Source organism: Carcharodon carcharias, chromosome 4 (genome assembly GCF_017639515.1).
Source record: "Carcharodon carcharias isolate sCarCar2 chromosome 4, sCarCar2.pri, whole genome shotgun sequence".
Taxonomy (NCBI): Eukaryota; Metazoa; Chordata; class Chondrichthyes; order Lamniformes; family Lamnidae; genus Carcharodon; species Carcharodon carcharias.
In genome coordinates, this window is record NC_054470.1 from 136,083,034 (window position 1) to 136,109,004 (window position 25,971).

Here is a 25,971-nt window from a genome sequence, read left to right on the forward strand (position 1 = left end):
CCCCTTCATGCCAATTCATGTAGTATCATTGGACAGTTGCTTGACAGCTTTGACAGTTCCGGAACTGATTTGACAGCTTTGACAGCTAGACAACTCTTTAACAGTTCCTTGACAGCTGGACAGTTATTTAACAGTTCCTTGACAGCTGGACAGCAAATTTAACTACCATGCATTTGGTCCCTTCATCCAAGTCATTGATATAGATTGTAAATAGCTGAGGACCCAGCATTGATCCCTGTGGTATTCCACTAGTTATAGCTTGCCAACTCAAAAATCACCGATTTATCCTACTCTCTGCTTCCTGTTAGCTAACCAATCCACTATCTGTACTAATATGTCACCTCCCACCATCCCCTGCCCCACCATATAAGCTCTCGTTTTGTGTAATAACCTTTTATGTGGCCCCTTATTGAATGCCTTTTAGAAGTTCAAGTAAACCATTTGTGGTGTACTCAGTTCCCCTTTACCCACCTTGCTTGTTACTTCCTCAAAGAACTCTTAATTTGTCAAATGTGATTTTCCTTTCACAGAATCATGTTGACTTTACCTGACTGCATAATGATTTTCTAAATGTACTACTATGAATTCTGGCATTTTTCATATGATAGATGTTAGGCTAACTGGTCTATAGTTTCCTGCTGTCTGTCTTCCTCCTTTCTTTAATTGAGGTGTTAACCAATCTGCTGGGATCTTTCCTGAATTTAAGGAATTTTGGAAAATCATAGCCAATTAACTTACTATCTCTGCAGCCACATCTTTTAAGAACTTAGGATGCAAGCCATCAGGTCCAGGGGACTTCTCAGCCTTTAGTTCTAATAGTTTTCCCAATACCCTTTCCCTGATGATTGTGATAAAAGTTTCTGCCTCCCTTTTACATCTTGATTTTTGAGTATTCTTGGGATGCATTTTGTGTTTTCTACAGTGAAGGCAGACTCAAAATATCTGTTCAATGCTTCCATCATTTCCTTCTTTCCCATTATTAATTCCTCAGGCTCATCCTCTAAAGGACAAAGGCTCATTTAAATTACTCTTTTCCTTTTTAAATACATCTAGCAACTCTTATTTTCTATCTTTATAATTATAGCTAGCTTTCTCTCATGCTTTAATTTCTCCTTCATTATTGCTGTAATCATTTTTTGCTGGTTTTTTAAATCAGTCCAATCTTCTGATCGACCAATAAAATCTTTGCGGTAGTGTACACTTTTTCTTTCAATTTGTCACTATTCTTAACTTCCTTAGTTAGCCACGAATGGTACATCCTTCTCATGGAGATTTTCTTTCTTAAAGGAATATATCTTTGCTGAGTGTTATGAAATATCACTTTAAATATCTGCCATTGCTCCACTATTGTCCTACCTTTTAATCTATTTTCCCAGCTGACTTTGTCTTCATACCTTTGTAATTGCCTTTATTTAAGTTTAACCACACTTCTCAAACTCATACTGAATACAAAATTCTGTCATGTTAGGATCATTGTTGCCTAGAGGGTCATTTACTATGAGGTCACTAATTAATTCTGTTTCATTGCAGAATACCAGGTCTAAAATAGCCTGTTCCCTGGTTGGCACTAGAACTCTAAGAAATTGTTCTGAATATACTATATGAACTCATCTTCCAGGCTAAACTTTGCCAATCTGTTTCATACAATCAATATAAAGATTAATATCACCCTTGATTATTGCAGTATCTTTCTCACAAACTTCCATTATTTCTTCCTGTTTACAGGACCTATAAACTACTCCCATAAATGACTTCTTATCCTTACTATTTCTGATCTGCACCCAAACTGATTCTACATCTTGTTCTTTCGAACTAAGGTCATCTCTCACTACTGCACTAATGTCATCCTTAATTAACAGAGTTACACCACCATCTTTTACAATCTTCTTGTCCTCCCTAAATGTCAGATACCCTTGAATTTTTATATCCCAACCTTGGTCACCGTGCAACCACATCTCTGAAATAGCTATCAAGTCATGCATGTTTATTTCTATTTGTGCTATTAACTCTTCCGTCTTTTTACAAATGCTGCACACATTTAGATACAGAGCTTTTAATTCTGTTTTTTTACCATTCATGCAAGACCAATTTAAGATAATCAGTTGAGCTTGTAATGTGGTTCATTTGTTTTTGCTAGAAGCAACATACATTCATAAGCAGGGACCCATTCCCTGTAACCAAAAGGAATGTATTCAAGCCCTGCGATTTTCTTTAAATTACCTGGGAGCTTGGGGAGCCTGTTGCTTTCTCCATGGTAATGTACCAACCAATCTGAGTATTCTTGACAACTTATCAGCACCCTTTCCCCCATAGCATAAATTATTGTGATCGTTTGAAATTTGGTATTCTTGCTTTTGTCTTGATGCGTGCAAGACAAAAAACTTCAGCAACATATCTCTCAGCAATTTTCGGAAGCCCCGATGTTACATTTGCTTTTATCTTTCTGTCAATTTTCTCTCTTTTATATTCCTCAGTGCCATGAACCATACCCTATCCAGGAGTTCTCAGACTTCTGTTAGTGCCACTCTGTAATTGGCTGCTGCAATGTGCAGGGTAGTAACACAAGTTGTTTTTCCCTCTATAATTTGTTTTCCCCCTCTCCTTGTGGGGAAACACCTATCATTCATGTGACAATTCCCCAGCAGCTCTGCTAAAATCAAAGCTTCAAAAGATAGGAAATTTAGGGCTGTATTATATGGGGCATTAGATTCCCCATGCCCCCCCAACTAAAAAGTTAGGGTGGAACCCACCAAGGGGGACACCAGCTGCATGCAGCCATTTAATGGCTAATTGTTTATTAATAAGCTGGAGGCAGGATTTCCACCTTTCTGGATCAGCAACTCCCACCTCAGAGATGTGGAGATCAATCAACTGTGGTACTGGCAGTGCCAACAGGAGTGCTATTGCAGTCAGGGCTTGTGGAGGTAAGCTGCACTGGATTCAGCCCAGCAGCTGAGTCAGGGGCCTCCCCGGGTGCCAAGCTAGCAGGCTCCAGGGAGCAGGGTGCAGGGTTGAGGTTTGAGAGGCCATCGTTGGTGGGGGAAGGTGGTAGGGGTGAGGAACCTGGGGAGAGGTAACACATTGGTGAGGCCCACCAATGGGCCCAGGGGAACAGTGAAGGAGGGACACCCCTTGACTTGCACTAGCCCACACAGGGAACCCTGCCAGACATTTGCCGTGAGACTGGCAGTGGCAATATGAGGCGCTTACATGGGCATTAATTGCCCACTTAAGGGCCTTAATTGGTCCACTGGAGGGCAGGCCACCTCCACTGCTGCTGGTAAAATTGCAGTGGGGACGGGGGCAGGTGGGAAGGCAGTGGGAAGGCCGCTCGCTGGATTTTACATGTGCACCCTACCCTCAAACCCAACGGAGGTTTAAAATCCAGCCTTTAGTGTCACTTTCTACTACATGATGGTATAGCTTACTGTAACAGCACATCAATGTAACTGTAACCCGTTGGAAAATTTCACAATTTATTAAAGGTAATATATTTATGAGGAACATATTAAAAATTAAAAGGCTACACCTTGTAAATCTCAGAAGTACCACTCCTGTTAACCATCCTGTCTCTATTGCTACAATTTGTTTTGGGCTGATCAAATTATATTTCTGTCTATTATCTGTGAATTCTGGTCAGATAGGAAATTAAGGATGCCCAAGTAATTTCAAACTTGCTATTTTTAAGCTGATTTTTTTTTCTAAACTTGAAAGATTGTATCAAATCTTCAATAAAATTTATTCCATTAAAAATTGCTTAGGACTTATTCCTAAATATGTCATTTCCTTTGATCAAATGGAAACAGTGGGGTCAGAAAATGGAGGGTTACAGATCTTCCAGATTGCCATACAAATTGTGTGATCTTTTGGACTTAGATACCCAATTGTTACAATTCCCTTAGAGACCATTACCATTTAAAAGAGAATTTGAAATCACCATTATTTACGGTAAGAAGAAAGCCACAATATTCCATGGATTAAACACATTATTTTACTATACAAGAGTCATACAAAGCAAACAATACTAACTAAGCATTATTTTGGGTTATCAATTATACTTTACAATCAAAAAGAAAATTGGGCACATACTTTAAAACTAAACTCCTCAAATGAAACTTTCCCTTTGACTTTTCCCCATGAAGTCTTTGCCTTCTTATCAGGCACTTGAAGGTTCCTTCACTTCCTGGGACCAAACCAAAATGCCATGTCTCTCAAAAATTCACTTTGTTCCTCTTCAATATTCCTGCTATCCTCTGAGGTATGAGCTTTCTTGGGGTCCTTCCATTAGCCTATAGCTGAATGAGTCTCGACCACTCATTAATCACCTCACAATTGTGGAAAGTCCAACTCAAGTGTGGGCTTCACTGTACTCTTTCAGAGTGCCTCCATCTCAGAAATAACCTTGATTCCTGACAGCTCTTTTGCTTCTGGTTTACAGCTCTCAGTAGACTTTGTTCTTCTGCCTGCTGAAGTCAAGGCTTACACTCACCAACGTGGGTGCTTTAAGTTCCAACTACAAACCCAAAACTTCCCAGAATTCCAACCAAGGCACTGCCCTGAATCATTCATCTCTGTGGCAACAGAGGTTAGTTGAGACATCTGATAGATTTTTAAATTAATTAGCTTTTATTTCAAAATCAAAACTTTTCACCCTATTGTTAGACAAATTATCTAATTTGTCTCTAATAAAGACAGGACAATGTAGCTCAGGCACCCTGGGCAGAATTTTGCGTTTGATGGGTGGGTGGGGCCGACCGACTTGGCGGCGGGCGGGCAACCGATCCCTGCCACCGGAATGGGCCATGCTGCCATTTTGCACAGGCGGGTCAATTAAGGCCTGCTCAGCATGGTTCTGATTCCCGTGTTCATCGGGAAAATTAAATCGGCAGCAGGCATGTTCAGACCGCCGGTTCCAATGGGGAACCGGCAGTCTGTATAAAGAGTGGCCAGGCAGCCTCCTTTAGGCTGTTCACCATGGCCAGTCACCGGGCAGCACAAGAGGTGAGGGCAGAGGAGGAGGAGAGGGTGGGCAGGCTGCAGCGGAGGCCAGCGGGAGGCCATTGTGCCCCTCGGTTCTCAGATGCCTGTCTTGCTGTCCTCCTCGAAGAGGTGTCCAACCATCAGAAGGTCTTGTTTCCGGAGGATGGGAGGAGGAGGGCCCCCCACGTCACCAGGCAGGCGTGGCAGGAGGTGTTAGCTCTCAAGATGCTGTGCAGCGCACAAGAAAACAGTGCCACAAGCGCTTCAATGATTTGCTGCGCTCTGGAAGGGTGAGTACCATGTCAGCCTTGGCCATTTTACCCAGCAGGTAGCTTGAGCCTTTGAGGCCCGCCCCTCCCCCACATCTTAGTGTCGTTACTGCATTGGGCATTTGGTGCAAGCTGGGTGGGCAAACAGATAGTGACCATGCTTACATCAGCCTGAGTGGTTGAGGAGAAAATGGGTTCTCCCCGCAGCATATGTTGGTGTTTATCGCATTTGTGTAGTCTGGGGACAACCTGCAAGGGAGGCAGCCAGACACATACTCAGAACTCCAACACATGTCTTATCGATGGTGACGAGATGGCAGAAGGGGAGCCTCAAGGTGTCGTGGCCAAGAGCCATCTGCTGGCATTGGCGCCGTAACTAGTAGGGCCTCCTTGCCATGGGCGCTAAGACCCATGTGTTATTCAAAGTGATGGATGCTGAATGTGTCCAAGATGTCCGTTGGAGGAGGGGTTTGGGACCAGCCGTACTATCTTCTGGGGACTGATCACCATTAGTGCGGACAGGAGCCGCTGGAGGCCTCAGATGGGCCACTGTGGTTGGGGTGTGGCGTGCCTGTGCAGAGTCCATGAGTGATCAACCCCAATAAATGCTCTTCTGTATTCTACAGGCAAAAACAGAGCAATATCTGGGAGCATCAGCGGACTGGTGGTGGGCACGCCCTGCTGCAGTGCCTCACCATGTATGAGGAGCAGGCCATGGAGCTGGGGAGGAGGCAGGTAGCCAGGTCGGCAGGTGTTGGTGAGGCTGGATGCAGTGGCCAGGTATCTGAGGACCACAGTCCCATCCACTCTGTCTCCCCACCATCCAAAGCACTGATGGTTGCTGCAATCGTTAATGCAGCAACACCGCTCATTTACAGACTGATACAGTCAGACGTGTGGGTCATACACAAAGGTCCCTCAGCCCCTTGAGGATGCGCGTCTCTAGCACCTTCCAAAGTCACATCCCATTTGTGACCACTATCCCCATGGCCTAACATGCCATGGCATCGCTGCTGCACATCCAAAGACTTATTGCATCTTAGGAGGGTTTGTACCTCCACCACCCTTTCAGCCAGTGTGTTCCATGTTACTCCGTCCAAAAAGTCCTCAGCACCTCACCTGTCAACCTTATGGCACTCAACTTCAATAAGTGCCACCATGTTAGCCATCTCTGCGCCAAGGAGAAATATTGCCTTCTGTCCACGGTATGAAGGTCAATAATGTGACCAGTCAATCTCCTGTGCTCCACGGCAAATGTCGCAAATGTTTGCGATGTTTCCTCATCACCCCAACTCTCCAGGCCAGCCTGCATCCAGGTCAGGAACCTCTACACTCTCCCCACTCCAATGCCATCCCTCCCATGAAGCGCAGGTCACAACTGAATGCAGAGGTGCAGATGTGGCCTCAACAGCGTTTTCTGCACTTGCAACATGACCTCCCTTTTCCTACATTCTGTTCCTCGGCTAATAAAGGCAAGTCTGGCTTTGACCTTGTTAAACGCCTTATGTTCCTGTTTTGCTACCTTAACAGGTCTGCCCAGCAAGGTCCCTGTAATTGTCGTGACTTCCCACAGTCCTACCATTACTCATGTATTCCCATACCTTGCTTGTCTTGCCCAAGTGCTGAACTACACACTTATCCACATAACATTCCATGTGGCATTCCTTAGGCCATCTGACCAACCTATCTGTATGAGCGAGTAATGTTTGGGCCTCTTTTTGACTATTTACCACCCCACCAATGTTCATCTCCTTAGCTTCTTGAAGGGTGAGCGACTTATGAGGCTGTGGGGGAAAGGGATGGAAGGTGTCACTGACTGCACGCTAACTAATGCACTGTCCTGGTTGGGGATTTCAACATCACCACCACATGGCCGCCACCAACACATCCAGAGCTCCCCCCCAACACCTGAGGGCCAAGATTTGCAATTTGCATCACATCCTTTCAGCGAGCCAGGCATCTGCGCAGCATCAAACACTTCGGTGGGGATTATGACGTCGGCTAGTGTCCTGGGGCACAGTGGAGAGGGCACTTCACAATCACTGGAGGAGATGGCATGGATAGAGAGTGCTGATGGCACCAGCAGCCAGAGGACTGCAGGGGACCAGGTGCTTGCTGAATCTGGCAGTAATGATGTGCCTCTGGAGATGACAGCCATGCAGTAGCTGCAGGACAAGCGGCAGGATGTACCGGAGCATCTGGCAGGGTTGCATGAGGGTGTGCTTCAGTTGGTCTCTGTGGTGGAGGAATCCAGGCAGAGTGGCAGTGAGGGCATGAACCTCAGGGCAGAGCTTCAGGCTTCCTCCATTGAGAGATTGGCGACTGTCATGGAGAGGACCAGAGGACGGCCGCCAAGGTCATCGAGGCCAACAGGACAGCAGAGTCAGCAGGCTGTCTCACAAACCACTCTGAGCGATGGGGTGGCACCTAGATGTAGCACCTGCAAACGTCAGCATAAGGCACGTTAGGCACTCCACAGGTTTGTCACTGGTGATTTTGTGTTGGCCCTAGATTAGGGAATATATCGTTCTGTACATCAGTTGTGCTTTATTTTGGTGGCAATAAAGTCCACTTTTCTGACCATGGCTGAGGGTGTTTCCTTTGTGCTGCATTTGTAAGTTTCACAGACATGAGTGTTTGAATGGACATTGATGTTTCTGTACTAAGCCGTTAGTTGCAGCTGATGAGGTTGAAGATGTAGTACCTAAGTGCCACGTATGGAAGTGCCAGGCAATGCTGATCCATGTGTGTAGAGCTAGCTGAAGGTTCATTGGATTAAAGTGGCCCAGATGTCCCTACCTCCTTGGTGTAGCAGCAGGTCGGCGTGCTGCCCCTCATCATTGCCCTGTGCTTTCTCATCCTCTGAGCCACTGCTGGATTCATCACGTGCAGCCTCATTCACTGTGTCTTCATCATCAACTGCATCCCCCCTTTGCAGTGCAAGATTGTGCAGAGCGCAGCATGTTACCACTATCACAGAGATGCGATCTGGGAGGTATTGGAGTGCGTCCCCTGAGTGGTCCAGGCAATGGAAGCACATCTTGAGAAGACCGATGGCTCTCTCCACCACAGCCCTTGCTGTGGCTCCTATTGTAGCGCTCGTCAGCTTCTGTTCTTGGATGGCGGAGAGGCGTCATGAGCCACCTTCTGAGGGGATAGCCCTTGTCACCCAGCAGCCAACCATCCAGCCTAGCCAGAGCACTGAAGAGCGCCGACACCTGGGGGTGTCTGAGGATGTAGACGTTGAGGAAGCTGCCTGTGTACCTTGCACAGACTTGTAGAATCAGCATCCTCTGATCACACACTATCTGCACGTTCATGGAGTGGAAGCCCTTCCTGTTGACAAAGGCACTGGGCTCACCTACTGGTTCCTTGACGGCCACATGTGTGCAATCTATTGCACCCTGGACGTGGGGGAAGCCAGCAATGGCTGCGAAGTCTCTGGCTCACTGTGTCTGACCTGCCTGGTCACAGCGGAAGTGGATGAAGGTCAATGCCCATCTGAACAGAGCATCTGTAACCTGCTTGACACAAGTGTGTACAGCTGATTGGGAGACACCGCAAACACCACCCACTGAGCCCTGGAAGGAGCCAGAGGCATAGATGTGGAGAGTAACTGTGACCTTCAGAGCCGTTGGCATGGGGGTTCCACCCTCACATTTAGGGGAGATCTCAGGGCCAATCATCTGACAGACATAGTTAACTGTTTCCCTTGACAGACGGAGCCTTCTTCGGCACTGCACCTCAGTCATATTGAGATAACTGCTTCACCGCCTGTATACCATGGCAGCAGGATGGTGGCGTCTTCTGTGGCCCCTTGCACCTTGGACAACCTCTTCACCCTGCGACCCTTGTGCCTGTGCCTGGCCTCCCAAAGGTGACTCCCCTGGAGGCTGATTGTCCACTCCTGGCCTCCTTATTCTATCCCTCCCTTCCTCCTCAGAGGAGCTGCCTCCAGTGGAGATGTCAGAACCCATACCCAGACTAAATGGAGGCCTCCGGGAAGCTGCAGGCCCGATAAAGATTACTGTCTGCAGACTGCTGAGCTGAAACTTCAAAGTAGAGAGAAAGCAATTGGAAATCGATCTGAACTGCTAACAATCACACAGGCAAGTTTAAAACACTTTCTGCCTTAAATACTTCAGAAAAAACATTAACAACCCCTCTGAGCCCGCATATCCCACCCGTGGATGAGGTTTGTTAAAAAATCAGCTACCCACCTGCCTGTTGGGCCCAGGCACCAAGGCAAAGTTCACATGGGCTCCTCAAAATTGGCTTCAATTGCCGAGTTAAGGGCCTTAACAAGGCCTTTAATTAATGGCGGACGCGCGTTGCGCTTCATAATGCCTGCCCACCTAAATATCGCGATGCCGCGTGCTGACATCAGGAGACATTTTAAGCGCTGAAGTGCAGGCTCCGCCACCCGCATGTCAGCCATAAAATTCTGCCCCCTGTCTTCAGTTTTCTATCTAAAGAAACTTCCCCTGCCATTTTATAGCTCTCTCTCTTCTATTCTGGCCTTATGAAATAAACACAGGTCACCCTTTCAACTGCCATTACTTGAGGTGTTCTAGCAATTTCTAAAGTCCAGCATTTTAATTACTTTACCCTTACAACTCCAATCTTCTCAAAACTAAAATTACCTCTAAAATATTAATGTGAACCATAAATTTGATTATGACAAAGCTTATGTGGTCAATCTTGTTGCATTGCTGGTGATAAAAAAAAATCAGCAAGTTTTTAAAGGCCAACACTATAGTCCTCAGTTTTGGTTTATACTAACAAGGCTATTCAATTATGACTGATTTAGAATAATAAGTCTGTAACTTAATCAAGAGGTTCCAATGACGATTCAAACCGTAAGAGCAAAACTCAAGCGGTTGTCATCTGCTGAGATTAAATTATAGATTTTAGTTGTTCTCAATCATCTATTCTTTGCTTAATGTATAATATTACAAATTTAGGAATACAAAAGCAGTCTATCAACAATTAAAGTGGAGCAAAAATTACATTGATTGAAGACAGAGAATCTAATTCAGCATCACCACTATGGAGTAATATTGTCACATGACTCAGAAGGGTTGAATATGGGCAATGTACTGCAGTTTAGAGGCATCAATGAAATATATTGATTTTATATAATGATTATACTTTATAGTGAATTAAGAGTCCAGTATTTTGCATTTTTAATGCCTTCCTTTGAAGAATCCCTATTTTAACTGGGCCTTTAACCACTGCCCCCCCCACCCCCACAGGTGTGAAATTCCTTAAGGTTGGTGGGCAGGCCAGGAGCCCTGGCGGACTTAAGAAAAAGCATGAAACCTCATCCATGGGCGGGATGAGATTTCATGTAGGTTTTTAAATTTTTAATAAAAGTGTAACTAAAAGTGATGGACATGCCCCAACTCATGTGACAGTGTCATGAGGGGACATGTCAGGGGAATTTTTATTCTTCTATTGTTAACGTTTTTTAATGTGGAGGCAAGCTCTCTGGGGCAACACTTAACCCCAGGGAGATGAGTGCGCTCTTTTGTGCGCATGCGCGAAAGAGCACACTCTCGGCTTAGGGAATTCCCCCCCCCCCCCCGCCTGCACAGGGAATGCGTAGCCCTTCCTGGCAGACGTCACGCTGGGCAGGCCTTAATTGGCCCACCCATGTAAAATGGCGGCATGCCCTCGGAGGTGCGCCTCCACGCGCCTGCTCCTGAATTTCCACCCCGACGGGGGGAAAATTATGCCCAATATGTCTGTGGCTCACTGGTGGAATAGTAGGTAACTCTCACTCTGTCATCATGTCCGCCGTCTTGACATTTATTTCTTTTTATAATTAAATATATATTATTTTTATAAATTTAACAAGTTGAAAGACAAAACCATTTAGCAATACATCAGCCAGGAAATTTATGTTTCCTTTTACCTGGCATGCTGGCCATATGCCAAATCCCAGACGAGACATTCATCATATTTCTACTTCTCTGTAGCTCTGAAGAAGGCTCATACAAACTCGAAACGTTAACTCTGTTTTTCTCTCCACAGATGTTTTCAGACCTGCTGAGTTTTTCCACCATTTTCTGTTTTTCTTTCAGTGTCATCTCCAACCTCTCTTTCCTTTCCAAAGTCCTTGAGTGTGTTGTTGTCTCCAAATCCATTCCCATCTTTCCCAGAACTCCATGTTTGATTCCCTTCAATCAGGTTTCCGACCCTGCCACAGTGCCAAAATAGCTTTTATCAAAGTCGCAAATGGCATCCTATGTGACTGTAACAAAGATAAACTTTGCCTCCTCATCCTTCTTGACCTTTCTGCAGCCTTTGTCACAGTTGACCACACCATCCACCTCCAATACCTCTCCTCTGTCAACCAGCTGGATGAGATTGCTCTCATGTGGTTTCATTCTTGTCTATCTAATCATATCCAGAGAATCACTTGCAATAGCTTTTCTCCCTGCTCCTGCACCGTTAGCTTTGGTATCTCCCCAAGGATTTATCCTATTTCTCATCTACATGCTGCCCTTCAGGAATGTCATACAAAGGCAGTGTCAGTTTTCACATGTACACTGACGACACTCTGCTCTAGGTCACCACCGGCTCTCTTGACTTCTCCACTATTGCTAAATCATCAGAATGCTTATTTGACATGCAGTACTGGTTGAGCAGAAATTTCCACCAATTAAATATTGGGAAGACTAAAGTCATTGGGCAAAATCATCGCAGATTTGCATTAAGTGCGGTAGCGGGTGGGGAAAAGGATGTTTTACCCATTGGCCACAATGGCAGCTTTTGGACCATATTGTTCAAACCTGGCTCATTAATCACGTATTCCCGGGAAACATGCTGTTTCGCTGGCAGGCAGCCTCCAATTTGCCCACCACGCCGTCACCTTGCTGCTTCCTCATGCCGGGCGCCATATTTAAAGTGCAGCCACACACACACACCTCTCTGTGCTTCCAGCCCAGGACTGCTGCACAGAAGATATGACAGAAGGCGAGAAAACTGCAGCCCCCTTATTCAGTGACGCATGCCTCAGCTTCCTTTTGGACACTGTTGAAGCCCACCACCATGTCCTCTACCTCAGCTCTGGCTTCAGTGTCACCACTCTAGCTTGGGAGGCAGTGGCAGTGGTGGTCAATGCCAACAGTGCACAGAAAAGGTTCACACCCAGTGAAGAAAGAGGATGAATGATCTCTTCTGTGCTGCCAGGGTAAGGCAACCATCTCATCACTCTAAATTCACACACTCACAAGCCCATCACACATTCACTGGCATCTCACTCACTGCTAGCTCAAGGGACATCACCACTCACTCTCCCACACACAACCTCACATCACCATCTGGCCTCATCTCTCCTGGAGATTACCCCCTCAGCCCTCACTCTCTTGAGGCCACTTGCACAGATCAACATGTGTTCCCCAGTAATGCCCTAGCCCTGCAACCTCTTTCCTTACCTGAGGCCACTTCTCCCCCTTCCCCAAGCAAGCCATGGCCCTGCAGCCATTGAAAAGCCACCCCCACCTTATGGCTGATCTAGTAAGTAGGGTCCTACCCGTGAACCCCCCCTAAAAACGATGTGGTGCTGCCTGTAAAGCCTGGCGCTGATGAGCGCGAGTACCACCCAAAACAAGATCGGCAAACAAGCCTCAAAGTCCCGATCCAGGTGCACGTCGCTTATGTTCAGTTGAGCAACACGTTGTCATGCTGACGCGCCTGGATGAACCAGTGTGGCGGGATGATTCCAGCGAGCAGGGTTTATAATGATATTCAGATGTATTAAAATGAAGTTCCCGATGTCCGGTGGGGGGAAAGGTGGTTCACCATTGACGGGCGGAATGGATAATTGCAAACTGGCTTTACGACATTCTGAAACTGATTTTGGCCGTCCACTCATGCCCACCATGACGCCCAACGCCAATGTGCATGGAAAATTTTGCCCATTGTTTTAGGTCCTCTTTCCAAACACTGTTCCCCAGCTACCAACTCTGTCCCTCTCCCTGACAACTGCCTGAGATTAAACCAGTCTGTTTCCAACCCTGTCTCACAGTTGATCTCGGATGAGCTTCTGTTCTGACTCACATTTGTCCCATCGCTAAGATCGCCTTTTTCCACCTCTGTAACATCCGCTGATTTTGTCCCGGTCTCAGGTCATCTGCTGCTGAAACCCTCATTCATGCCTTTGTTACCTCTAGACTTGACAATTCCAATACAATCCTGGCTCATCTCCCACATTCTACCCTCTTTCGTAAAATGGAGGTCATCAAAACCATCCTGCCAGTGTCTTAACTTGCAGCAAGTTCCATTCCCCTATTACCCTGTGTTTGCTGATCTGCATTCGCTCCCAGTCAAACCACATTGTGACTTTAAAATTCCCTGTAGCCCTCCAGCCCACAGCCCTCGGAGGTATCTGTGCCCCTCTAATTCTGGCCTGTTGTGCACCCCCAATTCTAATTGCTCCACCAGCAGTGACTGTGCTTCAGTTGTCTAGGCCCCAAGCTCTTGAATTCTCTCCCTACACTTTTTGCCTTTCTTCCTGCTTTCCTCCTTTAAAACAGTCTGTAAAACTTACCTCTTTGACCAAGCTTTTGGTCATCTGACCTAATGTCTGATAATGTGGCTTGGTGTCATTCTTTGTTTTATGATACACCCGTGAAGCTCCTTGGAAGCTCCTTGGAACATTCCATTGTATTAAAGGCACTATATAAAAATAACTTGTAATTGTTGTTGTTGTAAACAGAATTTTCTTCACTGTTTTTTGGTTACTGGTTGGATGCCCAAGCATGATCTTCCTCAACTTCAAAACCAGAATAAACATTTCCCGAAAATCTATCTAAAGCTTTGAACTGCCAAACAGATTTATTGAATTATAAATTGAACCAGCTACTCTAAACAGCAACGTATACTGGATCAGATAGCTGGTCCTTGACCATTACCCTTCTTGTTGTGGTTTACTACTGACTGTCCATGGAGTCTCTTTCTCGCTTTAGACAAAGAGGCAAAGGAAGTTTAATAATGTGGCCTGTAAATTCCAAAAGAGCTGCCAGCCAAACAAATGTACAAATATAAAAGCCTACAAGATGTGTGTATTTTATTTTAATGGCTTGATTCTGCCATTGAAAGGGAAAGAGTAGGGCCAATTAGGGACCATAGTGGTACTCTGTGTGTGGACCCGAAAGATGTGGGTGCAATCCTCAATGAATACTTTGCGTCGGTCTTCACAATGGAAAAGGATGACGTAGATATACGCATCAGGGTGGAGGACTGTGAAATATTGGAGGAAATTAACATAGCGAGAGAGGAGGTACTAGCAGGTTTAGTGGCCTTAAAAGTGGATAAATCCACAGGCCCGGATGAGATGTATCCCAGGCCGTGGTGGGAGGCAAGGGAAGAGGGGCCCTGGCAGTAATTTTCAAATCCTTTCTGGCCACAGGTGAGGTGCCAAAGGACTGGAGGACTGCTAATGTTGTCCCATTATTAAAAAAGAGAGGAAGAGATAGACCAGGAAATTACAGGCCAGTCAATCTAACCTTGGTGGTGGGGAAGTTACTAGAAAGAATTCTGAGGGACAGAACATATCTGCACTTGAAGAAACACAGATTAATCAGGGATAGTTAGCATGGATTTGTTAAGGGAAGTTTGTGTTTGACAAATTTGATCAAATTTTTTGAGGAGGTAACCAGGAGTGTTGATGAGGGTAATGTATTTGATGTGGTCTACCTGGACTTTAGCAAGGCTTTTGATAAGATCCCTCATGGAAAACTGGTCAAGAAAGTAAGAGCCCATGGGGTCCAAGGCAAAGTGGCACACTGGATCCCAAATTGGCTGGGAGGCAGGAAGCAGAGGGTGATGGTAGAGGGATGTTTCTGTGACTGGAAGTCTGTTTCCAGTGGAGTTCCGCAAGGCTCGGTGCTGGGGCCCTTGCTGTTTGAGGTTTGGACTTAAATGTAGGGGGTATGATCAAGAAGTTCATGGATGACACGAAAACTGGTAGGGTGGTAATTAATGAGGAGGATAGCCATAAATTGCAGGAGGTCAGGTGGGCAGAGCAGTGGCAAATGGAATTCAACCCGGAAAAGTGTGAGGTAATGCACTTGGGAAGGGCTAACAAGGCAAAGGAATACACTATGAATTGTAGGACCTTGGACAGCACTGAAGATCAGAGAGACCTTGGTGTGCATATCCATAGATCCCTGAAGGTAGCAAGGCAGGTATATAAGGTGGTTAAGAAGGCATATGCCCTTATTAGCCGAGGCATAGAATACAAGAGCAGGGAGGTTATGCTGGAACTGTATAAAGTGCTGGTTAGGCTACAACTGGAGTATTGCGTGCAGTTCTGGTCACCACATTATAGGAAGGATGTGATTGCACTGGAGAGGGTGCAGAGGGGATTTACCAGGATGCTTCCTGGACTGGAGGGTCTGAGTTATGAGGAAAGATTGGATAGGCTGGGGTTGTTTTCCTTTGAGCAACGGAGGTTGAGAAGGGACCTGATAGAGGTGTATAAGATTATGAGACCTGATAGAGGTGTATAAGATTATGAGGGGCATAGATCGGGTGGATGGGAAGGCACATTTTCCATTAGTAGAGGGGTCAATAATCAGGGAGCGTAAATTTAAGGTAAGAGCTGGAAGGCTAAGAGCGGAGTTGAGGAGAACTTTTTTTCACCCAGAGGGTGGTGGGAGTCTGGAATTTGTTGCCTGAAAGGGTGGTTGATTCAGAAACTCGTAAAATTAAGAAGTATTTAGATATTCACTTGCGTTGCCATAGCCATCAGGGCTATGGGCCAAGCGCTGGAAAATGGGATTAGTGTAGTGAGGTCTTTGTTGATCGGCGTGGACACAGCGGGCTGAATGGCTTCCTTCTGTGCTGTAAACATCTATGAGCCTCTGAACCTCTGATCATATATTACATCTAGTATTGCTGAAAAGACACATGTTGTCAAAGCTTTTTGTCTAGCTCTCATCAGGACAATTCATAAGAATACCAAATATAAAGGAAACAACAATTAATACTTCATGAGAGGAAAGTGCTGATTGGTTGGCAGGTGGACTCTCTGACTGGTAGAGGTGTTGCCATGGAGAATGGCAATTTATTTGCCAAGTTTCCCTACATTACAAAAGTGACTACAATTCAAAAGCACTTCATTGGCTGTAAATTGCTATGGGACATCCTGAAATCATGTAAGGCACTATATAAGTGCAATTTTATCCATTTATTATTTCTATAAAAATGCCATGATTTTGCAGTTGTATTGCTATTGTAATCCTTTTGCACAAACTCACTTTGTCTTTTCGTTGTTGTTACACTAAATAGCTTCTAAAAAACCCTAATATTTGCTAGTACTTTAATCAGTGTTTTTGACTGACCAGTTAATTACTGTAGACCCCCATAGCTTTCACTGTACAGCATATTATCATGTATCTAGAATGTGTCACAATTATTTCACTAAATACTGCTATTGCCACTTGAAATCTTCTTCTCACCGGTGAACAGCATTTGGAAATACTAGTGAGCAAGAAGGTATCATTACTTAAATGTCACAATTAATAGTGGAAATTATTGAATCCCTCGATTCCTGAAATTTATTTTGGGTGGTGGTAGTGATTATACTTAATATTTCATCTTTGGTGTAATTATAACTAGCTAAAAATTAACCAAACTTAAAAATTTTGTGTATTTTGTTGTATGTTCTGAATGTTGAATGCAGACTTATAAAAATATTCCAGCTAAAATTTCTAAATGGAAAGGGACAGGAATAGTAGCATAGAGGTAATGTTAGAAACATATAGGAACATAAAAACATAAGAAATTGGAGAAGGAGTTGGCCATTCAGCCCCTCGAGACTGCTGCGCCCTTCAATAAGATCAGGCTGATGTGCTTGTGTTTCGAATTCCACATTCCCATCTATCCCCGATAAACTTTGAATCCCTTGCCTAACAAGAATCTATCTACCTTCACCTTAAAAATATTCAGTGACGCTGCCTCCACCATCTTCTGAGGCAAAGAGTTCCATGATCTCACAACCATCTGAGAGAAAAAATTTCTCCTCATCTCTGTCCTAATCTTAAAACAGTGCCTCCTAGCTTTGGACTCCCCCAAAAAGAGGAAGCATCCTTTCGACCTCCACCTTGTCAAGGCTTCAATCAAGTCACCCGTCACTCTTCTAAACGCCAGTGCAAACAGTCTGTCCAACCTTTCCTCATAAGACAACTTGCTCATTCCAGATATTAATCTAGTAAACCTCCTCTAAACTGCCAGCATCGCATTTATATCCTTCCTTAAATAAGGAGACCAAAACTGCACACAGTATTCAAGATAGATCTCACCAATGCCCTGTATAACTGAAGCATAACATCTGTACTTTAACGTTCCTCTCGTAATAAAGGATAGCATTCCATTAGCCTTCTTAATTACTTGCTGTACCTGCGTACTAACCTTTTCTAACTCATGCAGTAGAACACCTAGATCCCTCTGTACCTCGGAATTCTGCAGCCGTTCTCCATTTAAGTAATACTCTGCTTTTTTATTATTCATCCCAAAGTGAACAACTTCACATTTTCCCACATTATACTCCATTTGTCAGATCTTTGTCTACTCACTCAACCTATCTACATCCATCTGCAACTTCCTTATATCCTCTTCACAACATACTTTCCTACCTATCTTTGTGTCACCTGCAAATTTAGCTACCATGCCTTCACTCCCCTCATCTATGTCATTGATGATGTAAATTATAAAAAGTTGAGTCGCCAGCACAGACCCCTGCGGGAGTCCTTTTGTCACATCCTATCAATCAGAAAAAGACCCATTTATGCATAATCTCTGTTTTCTGCCAGCCAGCCAATCCTTTATCTATGCTAATAGGTTACTCCCTACACCATGAGTTTTTATTTTCTGAAATAACCTTTGAAATGGCACCTTATCATATGCCTTCTGGAAATCCAAGTCTGGTACGTCTATAGACTCCCCTTTATCCACTGTGCATGTTACTCCTTCAAAAAGCCCCAATAAATTGGTTAGACGTGATTTCCCTTTCACAAAACCACGCTGACTCTTTCCAGTTACCTTGAGTTTTTCTAAGTGCCCAGCTATAATCTCCTTAATGATCAACTCTAACACCTTCCCCACGACAGACACCAAGCAGGCCTCGAGTTTCCTGTTTTCTGTCTTCATCCCTTTTTGAATAGAGGGTTTATATTTACTACTTTCCAGTCTCTTGGAACCTTTCCAGAATCTAGGGAATTTTGGAAAATTAACATCAGCGCATTTGCTCCCTCATTAGCCGCCTCTTTTAAGACCCTATGATGAAGTTCATCAGGACCCAGAGACTGGTCAACCCACAGCTCCATCAGTTTGCTCAGTGCCATTTCCCCAGTGATTGTAATTTCACCAAGTTCCTCTCTCCCTTTGACCTCCTGATTTGCAACTATTACTGGAATGTTTTTGCATCCTCTATTGTGAACACAGAAGCAAAATATTGGTTCATTTCATCCACTATTTCCTTATTATTTACTGTTAACTCCCCACTGTCACTCTCTAAAGGGCCAACACTCACTTTACTTACCCAATTTCTTTTTAAATACCTGTAGAAACTCTTGCTATCCATTTTTACATTTCTAGATAGCTTCCTCTCATACTCTAACATATTTCTCCTGATTAACCTTTTAGTTATTCTCTGCTGTTCTTTATATTCTGACAATCTCCTAACCTGCCAGTGTAGTGTGAAGAAACATTCCTGCTCTTCCTGAGCCCACAAACACCTTTAAAAGCTTACCTTTTGGGAGAGTCACCCAGTAGTCAGTTTGGCCTTCAAAGCCTGGAGAAATAGGACTGAGATGCACCATATATGGGTCACCTATTTCCCCCTTGAACATTGTCGTCAGGTCCTATAACTGGCAGGGGACTATAAATTGGCTTTTGCCTGTTTAGGTCAGAATGCTGGGTACCCACTTCTAGGCCTGCCTTCAGGTTGATTGAGGTGGGAAAATTGGAGGCACAAAGTCCTGCCAGGTTTTTTAACTGCAGGTCAGGCAGCAAAAATGGATACAAAATATTTAATTTAAGAGTTTACTTGAAGTATCTTTATTTTCCTTGAACCAAAAGCTACAGGCAGGTAATTGATTGATCTTTTCTCCTTTTGTGTTACAGTTGTCAAATTGACTTATCAGGCCTAAGTAAGGAACATACACACAAATTAGACATAGCCCTGTCAGAAGGAAAAGGCCACATAGTGCTTCTGGTCACTCTAACAGCATCTACTCCAGTCAGTGTCTCGGATCTGTCTTTCTGCATGTTGGACAACGAGGGAGAACGCAGTGAAATAGCGGGAAAATATGTATGTATTATCAGTCTAATATTTGTAATAGTCATTAAAGTCAATTTTTATTAGCAATTTAAAAATTTGGGCTTTTCAGCTATTATTAGTATACAAAAATGAGATAAATCAGCAGGGGAAAGGTAGGACAAACAAATTCAGAGCTCTCTGAATGAAAAAGGAGATTGAAGTTAAGATAAAGAAGAAAAAGTGCGCTTATGACTTGTGTCAGGTAGAAAATACAATTGAGAACCAAGAGGAATACTGAAGGTTCGGAGGAGAGGTGAAAAAGCATATTAGAAAAGTGAAGACTATGAGAATTATGAGAAAAGACTGGCAGCCAACATAGAGGGGAATCCCAGAGTCTTCTTATAGTCTTCTGTAAATAGTGAAACGGTGGTAAAAGGATGAACCGGGCCAATTAGGGACCTAAAAGGGAATTTACACATGGACGAAGGGGCCATGACTGAGGTACTAAATTAACACTTTGCATCCATCTTTACCAAGGAGGTAGATGCTACCCAGGCCATGGTGACAGATGAGGAAACTCTGTCACTAGAAGGATTCAAAATTTTTGGGAGGAAGTGTTGAATAGACTGTCGGTACTTAAAGTTGACAAGGCACCTGGACTGGATGAGATACATCCAAGGGTATTGAAGGAAGTGAGAGTAGAAACTGCAGGGGCACTAGTCATAATCTTTCAGTCTTCCCTAGACTCGTGCCAGAGGACTGGAGAATTGCAAACGTTACACCCTTGTTCAAAAAAGGCTGTAAGGATAAGCCCAGCAATTATAGACCATTCAGTTTAACTTCAGTGGTGGGCAGGATTCTGGAAACAATTATAAAAACAAAAAACTGTGGATGCTGGAAATCCAAAACTAAAACAGAATTACCTGGAAAAACTCAGCAGGTCTGGCAGCATCAGCGGAGAAGAAAAGAGTTGATGTTTCGAGTCCTCATGACCCTTCAACAGAACTAGGTGAATCCAAGGAGAGGGGTGAAAAGAAAGGCAGCTTATATTTCACCCTTCTCCTTGGATTCACCTAGTTCTGTTGAAGGGTCATGAGGACTCGAAATGTCAACTCTTTTCTTCTCCGCCGATGCTGCCAGATCTGCGGAGTTTTTCCAGGAAATTCTGTTTTAGTTCTGGAAACTATTATTTGGGATGGAATTAGTAGTCACATGGAAAAATATGGATTGATAAGGAAGAGCCAGCATGGATTTCTAAAGGGAAAATCTTGATTAACTAACTTGCTGGAATTTTTTGAAGAGATAAAAGAAAAGGTCACTGAGGGTAATGCTGTTGGTGTACATGAACTTTGAAAAGGCATTTGACACAGGGCCACACCTTGTGAGAAAAGTTATTGCTCATGAATTAAAAGGGGAATTAACAACGTGGTTACAAAATTGGCTGAAAAATGGAAAGCAGAGTATTTTTGGATATTTTTCAGGCTGGAGGAAGGTTTGTAGTGGAGTTCCCCAGGGATCAGTATTGGGACCCTTGCTTTTCCTGATATATATTAATGATCTGGACCTTGGTGTGCAGGGGAAAATTTCAAAGTTTGCAGATGATACAAAGCTTGGGAGTGTTGTAAACTGTGAGGAGGATGATTTGGAGCTTCAAGAAGACATAGACAAGTTGTGGAGTGGGCAGATAGGTGGCAAATGAAGTTCAATGCGGAGAAGTGTAAGGTGATGCATTGTTGTGGGAAAAACATGGAGACACAATATAAAATAAGGAATGCAATTTTGAAGGGGGTGCAGGAGCAGAAATACTTGGGTGTATATGTGCATAGATCATTGAAAGTGTTAGGACAGGTGGAGAGAGCAGTTAATAAAGCATATAGTACCCTGGGCTTTATTAATAGGGGCATAGAGTACAAGAGCAAGGAGGTTATGCTGAATTTATATAAGGCACTCATTAGACCTCAGCTGGAATATTGTGTACAGTTCTGGGCACCATATTATAGGAAGGATGTGAACGCATTGGAGAGTGTGCAGAAGAGGTTTACAAGAATGGTTCCAGGAATGGGAAACTTCAGCTATCAGGATAGATTGGAGATGTTGGGACTGTTTTCCTTGGAGAGCAGAAGGCTGAGAGGAGATTTGATAGAGATGTTCAAAATCATGAGGGGGCTGGACAGGGTAGATAGGAAGAAGCTGTTCCCACTCATAAAAGGATCAAGAACGCTAGGGCACAGATTTAAAGTGATTTGCAAAAGAAGCAAGTGTGACGTGAGAAAAAGCTTTTTCACACAATGAGTGGCTTGGGTCTGGAATGCACTGCCTGGAAGTGTGGTGGAGGCAGGTTCAAACTAGGCATTCAAGAGGACAATAGATGATTATTTGAGCGGAAACAATGTGCAAAGATACGGGGAAAAGGCAGTGCAAGGGCACTAGATCATAATGCTCATTTGGAGAACCGGTGCAGACATGATGGGCCGAATGGCCTCCGTCTGTGCTGTTAAGACTCTGTGATTCTGTGATTTTGTGGGTGAGGATTGATGCTCAAAAATACAAGTTCATGTAGAGAAAATCAGTTTTTACTTTTAATATTGCCAGAATACTAAGATAAAAAACAAGCAGAGGTCTTAAAGAAGGTGCATTCAGCTAAATACCAATGCACAAATATTTGCACAGCTCTGTACCATCCATCAAACTCTCATGAAACTTTGGATATACTTCTTGTTAAAATTAAAAGTAAAATTGAAGTTCCTGTGGATAAAATCTGGTTTCCCACCATAACCCTGATGAGAGATTGACAGAACCCAAAAGGGATTACCTTAAACAACTCTTTTTAACCATTTACGTTAAGAGGCGGGCACAGCCCCCATAGGATTTCATGACCCAATGTTTATTGTTTTTGCTGAAGCCACTTAACTGCCACTATGATGGCGAAATATTGAAAATGCTGGAAGTTTCTGTCTTAATTTTAGTAAACCATGTTTTGGGGCAGAATTTAATGCCCTCCCCTTTTGGCATTTAATCAGGTGGGCGGGTGGTGGGCGGGGACCCCGCTGCCTTCCTGCCACCATCCCGATTAAGTGCATTAAGGCTTGGGCTGATAAGTGGCAAGTAACGTTCACTCCACACAAGAGAGAATCTAACAATCTCCCCTCGGCATTCAATGGCACTACCATAGCTGAATCCCCTAATATCAACATCCTGGAGTAGGGTTAGTTACCATTAATCAGAAATATAACTGGATTACCATATCGTACTGTGGCTGCAAGAGCAGGTCAGAGGCTGGGAATTCTACGGAGGGTAACTCACTTCCTGACACTCCAAAGCCTGTCCACCATCTACAAGGCACAAGTTAGGAATTTGATGGATATTCTCCACTTGCCTGGATGAATGCAGCTCCAGCAACATTCAAGAAGCTCGACACCATCCAGGACAAAGCAGCTCACTTGATAGGCACCCTATCCACCACCTTCATCATTCACTTCCTCCACCATCAATGCACAGTGCCAGCAGTGTATGCCATCCACCAGATGCACTGCAGAAACTCACCAAGGCTCCTTCGACTGCACCTTCCAAACCCACAACCTCTACCACCTCGAAGGACAAGGGCAGCAGATGCATGGGAACACCACCAGCTGCAAGTTCTCCTCCAAGCCACACACTATCCAGATTTGGAACTATATCGTCATTCCTTCACTATTGCTGGGTCAAAATCTTGGAACTCCTTCCCTAACAGCACCACATGGATTGCAACAGTTCAAGAAGGTAGCTCACCACCACCTTCTCAAGGGAGGTTAAGGATGGGAAATATATCTTGACCCTGACAGTGCCTCCCCCACCATGTGAATGATACATGATAGCTGTTAGGCTGCCTATGTGAAAGGCTTCTGCTCACAGCATTTGTTCAGTAAGACAGATTTCACTGCTTAACAGGTGATTTCCAACTTATTAAAAATCATTTCATCTACCTTGGCCTTAATGCACCTTGCTCTGCATTTCCCTGCTGTCAGTCTTCATTGCAGCATGGGAACAGCTTATTCCACTCTGCCTAGGACTTTTAATGAAGAACAACGGAAGCCACACCAGCAACACCAAGAGCACCCATTGCCTTTTCCTAAGGCATATGCTGTTCCAGAGGGCAAAGGGGATGGGTACAGACATCCAGCTCCAAGAAGGCGATACTCCCAACACTTGACCTACAGGCTGAGAATCAGCTCTCTCTACATATCTGAGCACCAGTACTTCAGTAGGCTCAACCTTTCACTGTAGGTCATTGCTGACATCTGCAGCCTCCTGCTGCAAGATCTCCTTCACATGGATATGATGGGCACATATTGTCAATGGTGATCAAAATAGCTATCACTGGAGGACCAACTCTGGTTCTCTGACTCTCTCTGGATTTGTACGCTCTCCCCCTGCAAGGGAAGAAAGCAGAGAGTTATGAGTGTGAGAAATTGATTTTATGGAGAGTAATTGTGAGGATAACTGTGAGGTGGGTGTGAGATGTAAATAAGATGACGGTGAATATGAACCATGGCTGTTCAGATGAAAATGTGAGAAGGTGTCTGGAGAGAAAGGAGTGAGTGCGGCTGCGAGGAGTGTTCTATGGGAGGAGTGTTGTTGTGAGGGGTGTTGTGAGAAGTGTTGTACGGGAGGATGTTGGGGAAGGTGAAAGTATGGAGATTAGAGCCTGAACGTGTTTTGCCACACACCTTTCCCGCCCTCTTGAGATCCTGGATCCTCTTTGGGCACTCTATCCAGATTCAAGAGGACACATTCCTTCTGCTCACATCCTTGGCCACTTCCATACCCACCTGCTTGGTCTGAGAGGCTGGCCTCTTCGTCCCATCTGCTGGAAGCAACAGTTCACTTCAGGCCCTCATTTTTTTTATTCATTCATAGGATGTGGGTGTCGCTGGCTAGGCCAGCATTTATTGCCCATTCCTAATTGCCCTTGAGAAGGTAGTGGTGAGCTGCCTCCTTAAACCACTGCAGCCCTTGTGGTCCAAGAAGTCACTCGCCACCACCTTCTCAAGCGCAATTTCACAATCTCACAGCAGAATTTCCAGGGAAGAGGCAGAGATTTTGAGGAGGCAGAGGTGTGAAAGGCAGGTAGTGGTGGTGGCTGGGAGGCTACTATCCCATATTTCCTTTCCATTCCTGTGGTTGCTTCATGTAGCGATGTAAAATTCAGCAACACTAATGTTGTAATCCTGCCCACAACTCTAAGAAGATGGATGCTAATGCCCTGGCTGAGTTAAAGAGATTCAGCAAAGCTCACAGATAAAACCAAATGGATACCCAAGCTACTGCTGCCTGCACCCCCATCCCACTCCGCTGTGAGCGGATCTATTATGTCCTCCTCATAGTTTACTTTCCTACCGCACTATGATCCTTCCTTATACTTCACTAAAAATGAACGTGTGCAACAGCATAAAATTCAAACAGCTTTATGTCTAGAGATGTGCCGACCTTGCATTGGTGACATTCGGAGACTGTGTTAAGCATGGGTTGTATGTGTTAATATCATGGAAGTGTTGTAGTGAAATTCAGCACTTGATTTTTGGTTGGGAAACAAAGGCAATTTCAGGGAGGATCTCAGATTCATGGGGAAATAAGATTTACAGTTCCCTATGCAAACAAAACCTGGATAATTTCAGAGGAAACCAGCAAAAACAGATTTCTGTGATTCTCTAAAAATCTGTAATGAACCAGCAGCTATTATGTCAATATATATGGATTATACTGTAAAAATTGTTTAAATATCTGAACTGTAGTACTTTTCAAGCCCTAGATGAATATACAGGGTAGTAATAGTGGGGTATTTCAACTTCCCCAACATTAACTGGGTTAGTCATAGTGTGATAGGTTTAGAGGGAGCGGAATTCTTAAAATGCATCCAGGAGGGCTTTTTAAGCCAGTACGTAGAAGGTCCTACAAGAGAGGAGGTGGTCCTGGTCTTAATTTTCGGGAATGAAGCCGGGCAAGTGGTAGAGGTATCAGTGGGAGAGCATTTTGCAGATAGTGTTCATAAGTCCGTTAGATTCAAGGTTGTTATGGAAAAGGACAAGGATGGGCCAGAAATCAGAGTTTTAAAGTGGGGGAAGGCCGATTTTAATAAGATCAGAAATGATTTGGCCAGAGTGGACTGGGAGCCGCTACTTTTAGGTAAATCTGCGTCAGAGCATTAGGACTCATTCAGGAAGGAAATAGGGGGAGTACAGGGCCATCATATTCCAGTAAAAATAAAGGGTGGGACCAACAAATCCAGGGAACCCTGAATGTCAAGGGATATACAGGATTGGATAAAGAGAAAAAGGGAGGTTTATGGCAGATACCGAGGGCTCAAAACGGTGGAAGCTGTAGGAGGAGTATAGAATGTGTAGGGGGGAACTTAAAAAGGAAATTAGGAGAGCAAAAAGGGGGCATGAAAAAACATTGGCAGATAAAATAAAG

At 44.3% G+C, this 25,971-nt stretch overlaps 1 protein-coding gene across 9 annotated transcripts in view; it reads left to right on the plus strand.

Moving 5' to 3' along the window:
* The window catches only part of mctp1a (multiple C2 domains, transmembrane 1a), a 733,548-nt gene that overhangs the window by 343,316 nt on the left and 364,261 nt on the right, over positions 1-25,971 (plus strand). For all 9 annotated transcript variants that reach the window (XR_005942877.1, XM_041186933.1, XM_041186932.1 and 6 more), the window contains one exon: positions 19,386-19,572. Coding sequence is in view for 8 of the 9 variants with exons in the window: in XM_041186933.1 (XP_041042867.1) it covers positions 19,386-19,572 (187 nt within the window). In the remaining variant the exon portion in view is untranslated. The remainder of the gene's footprint in view (positions 1-19,385; positions 19,573-25,971) is intronic.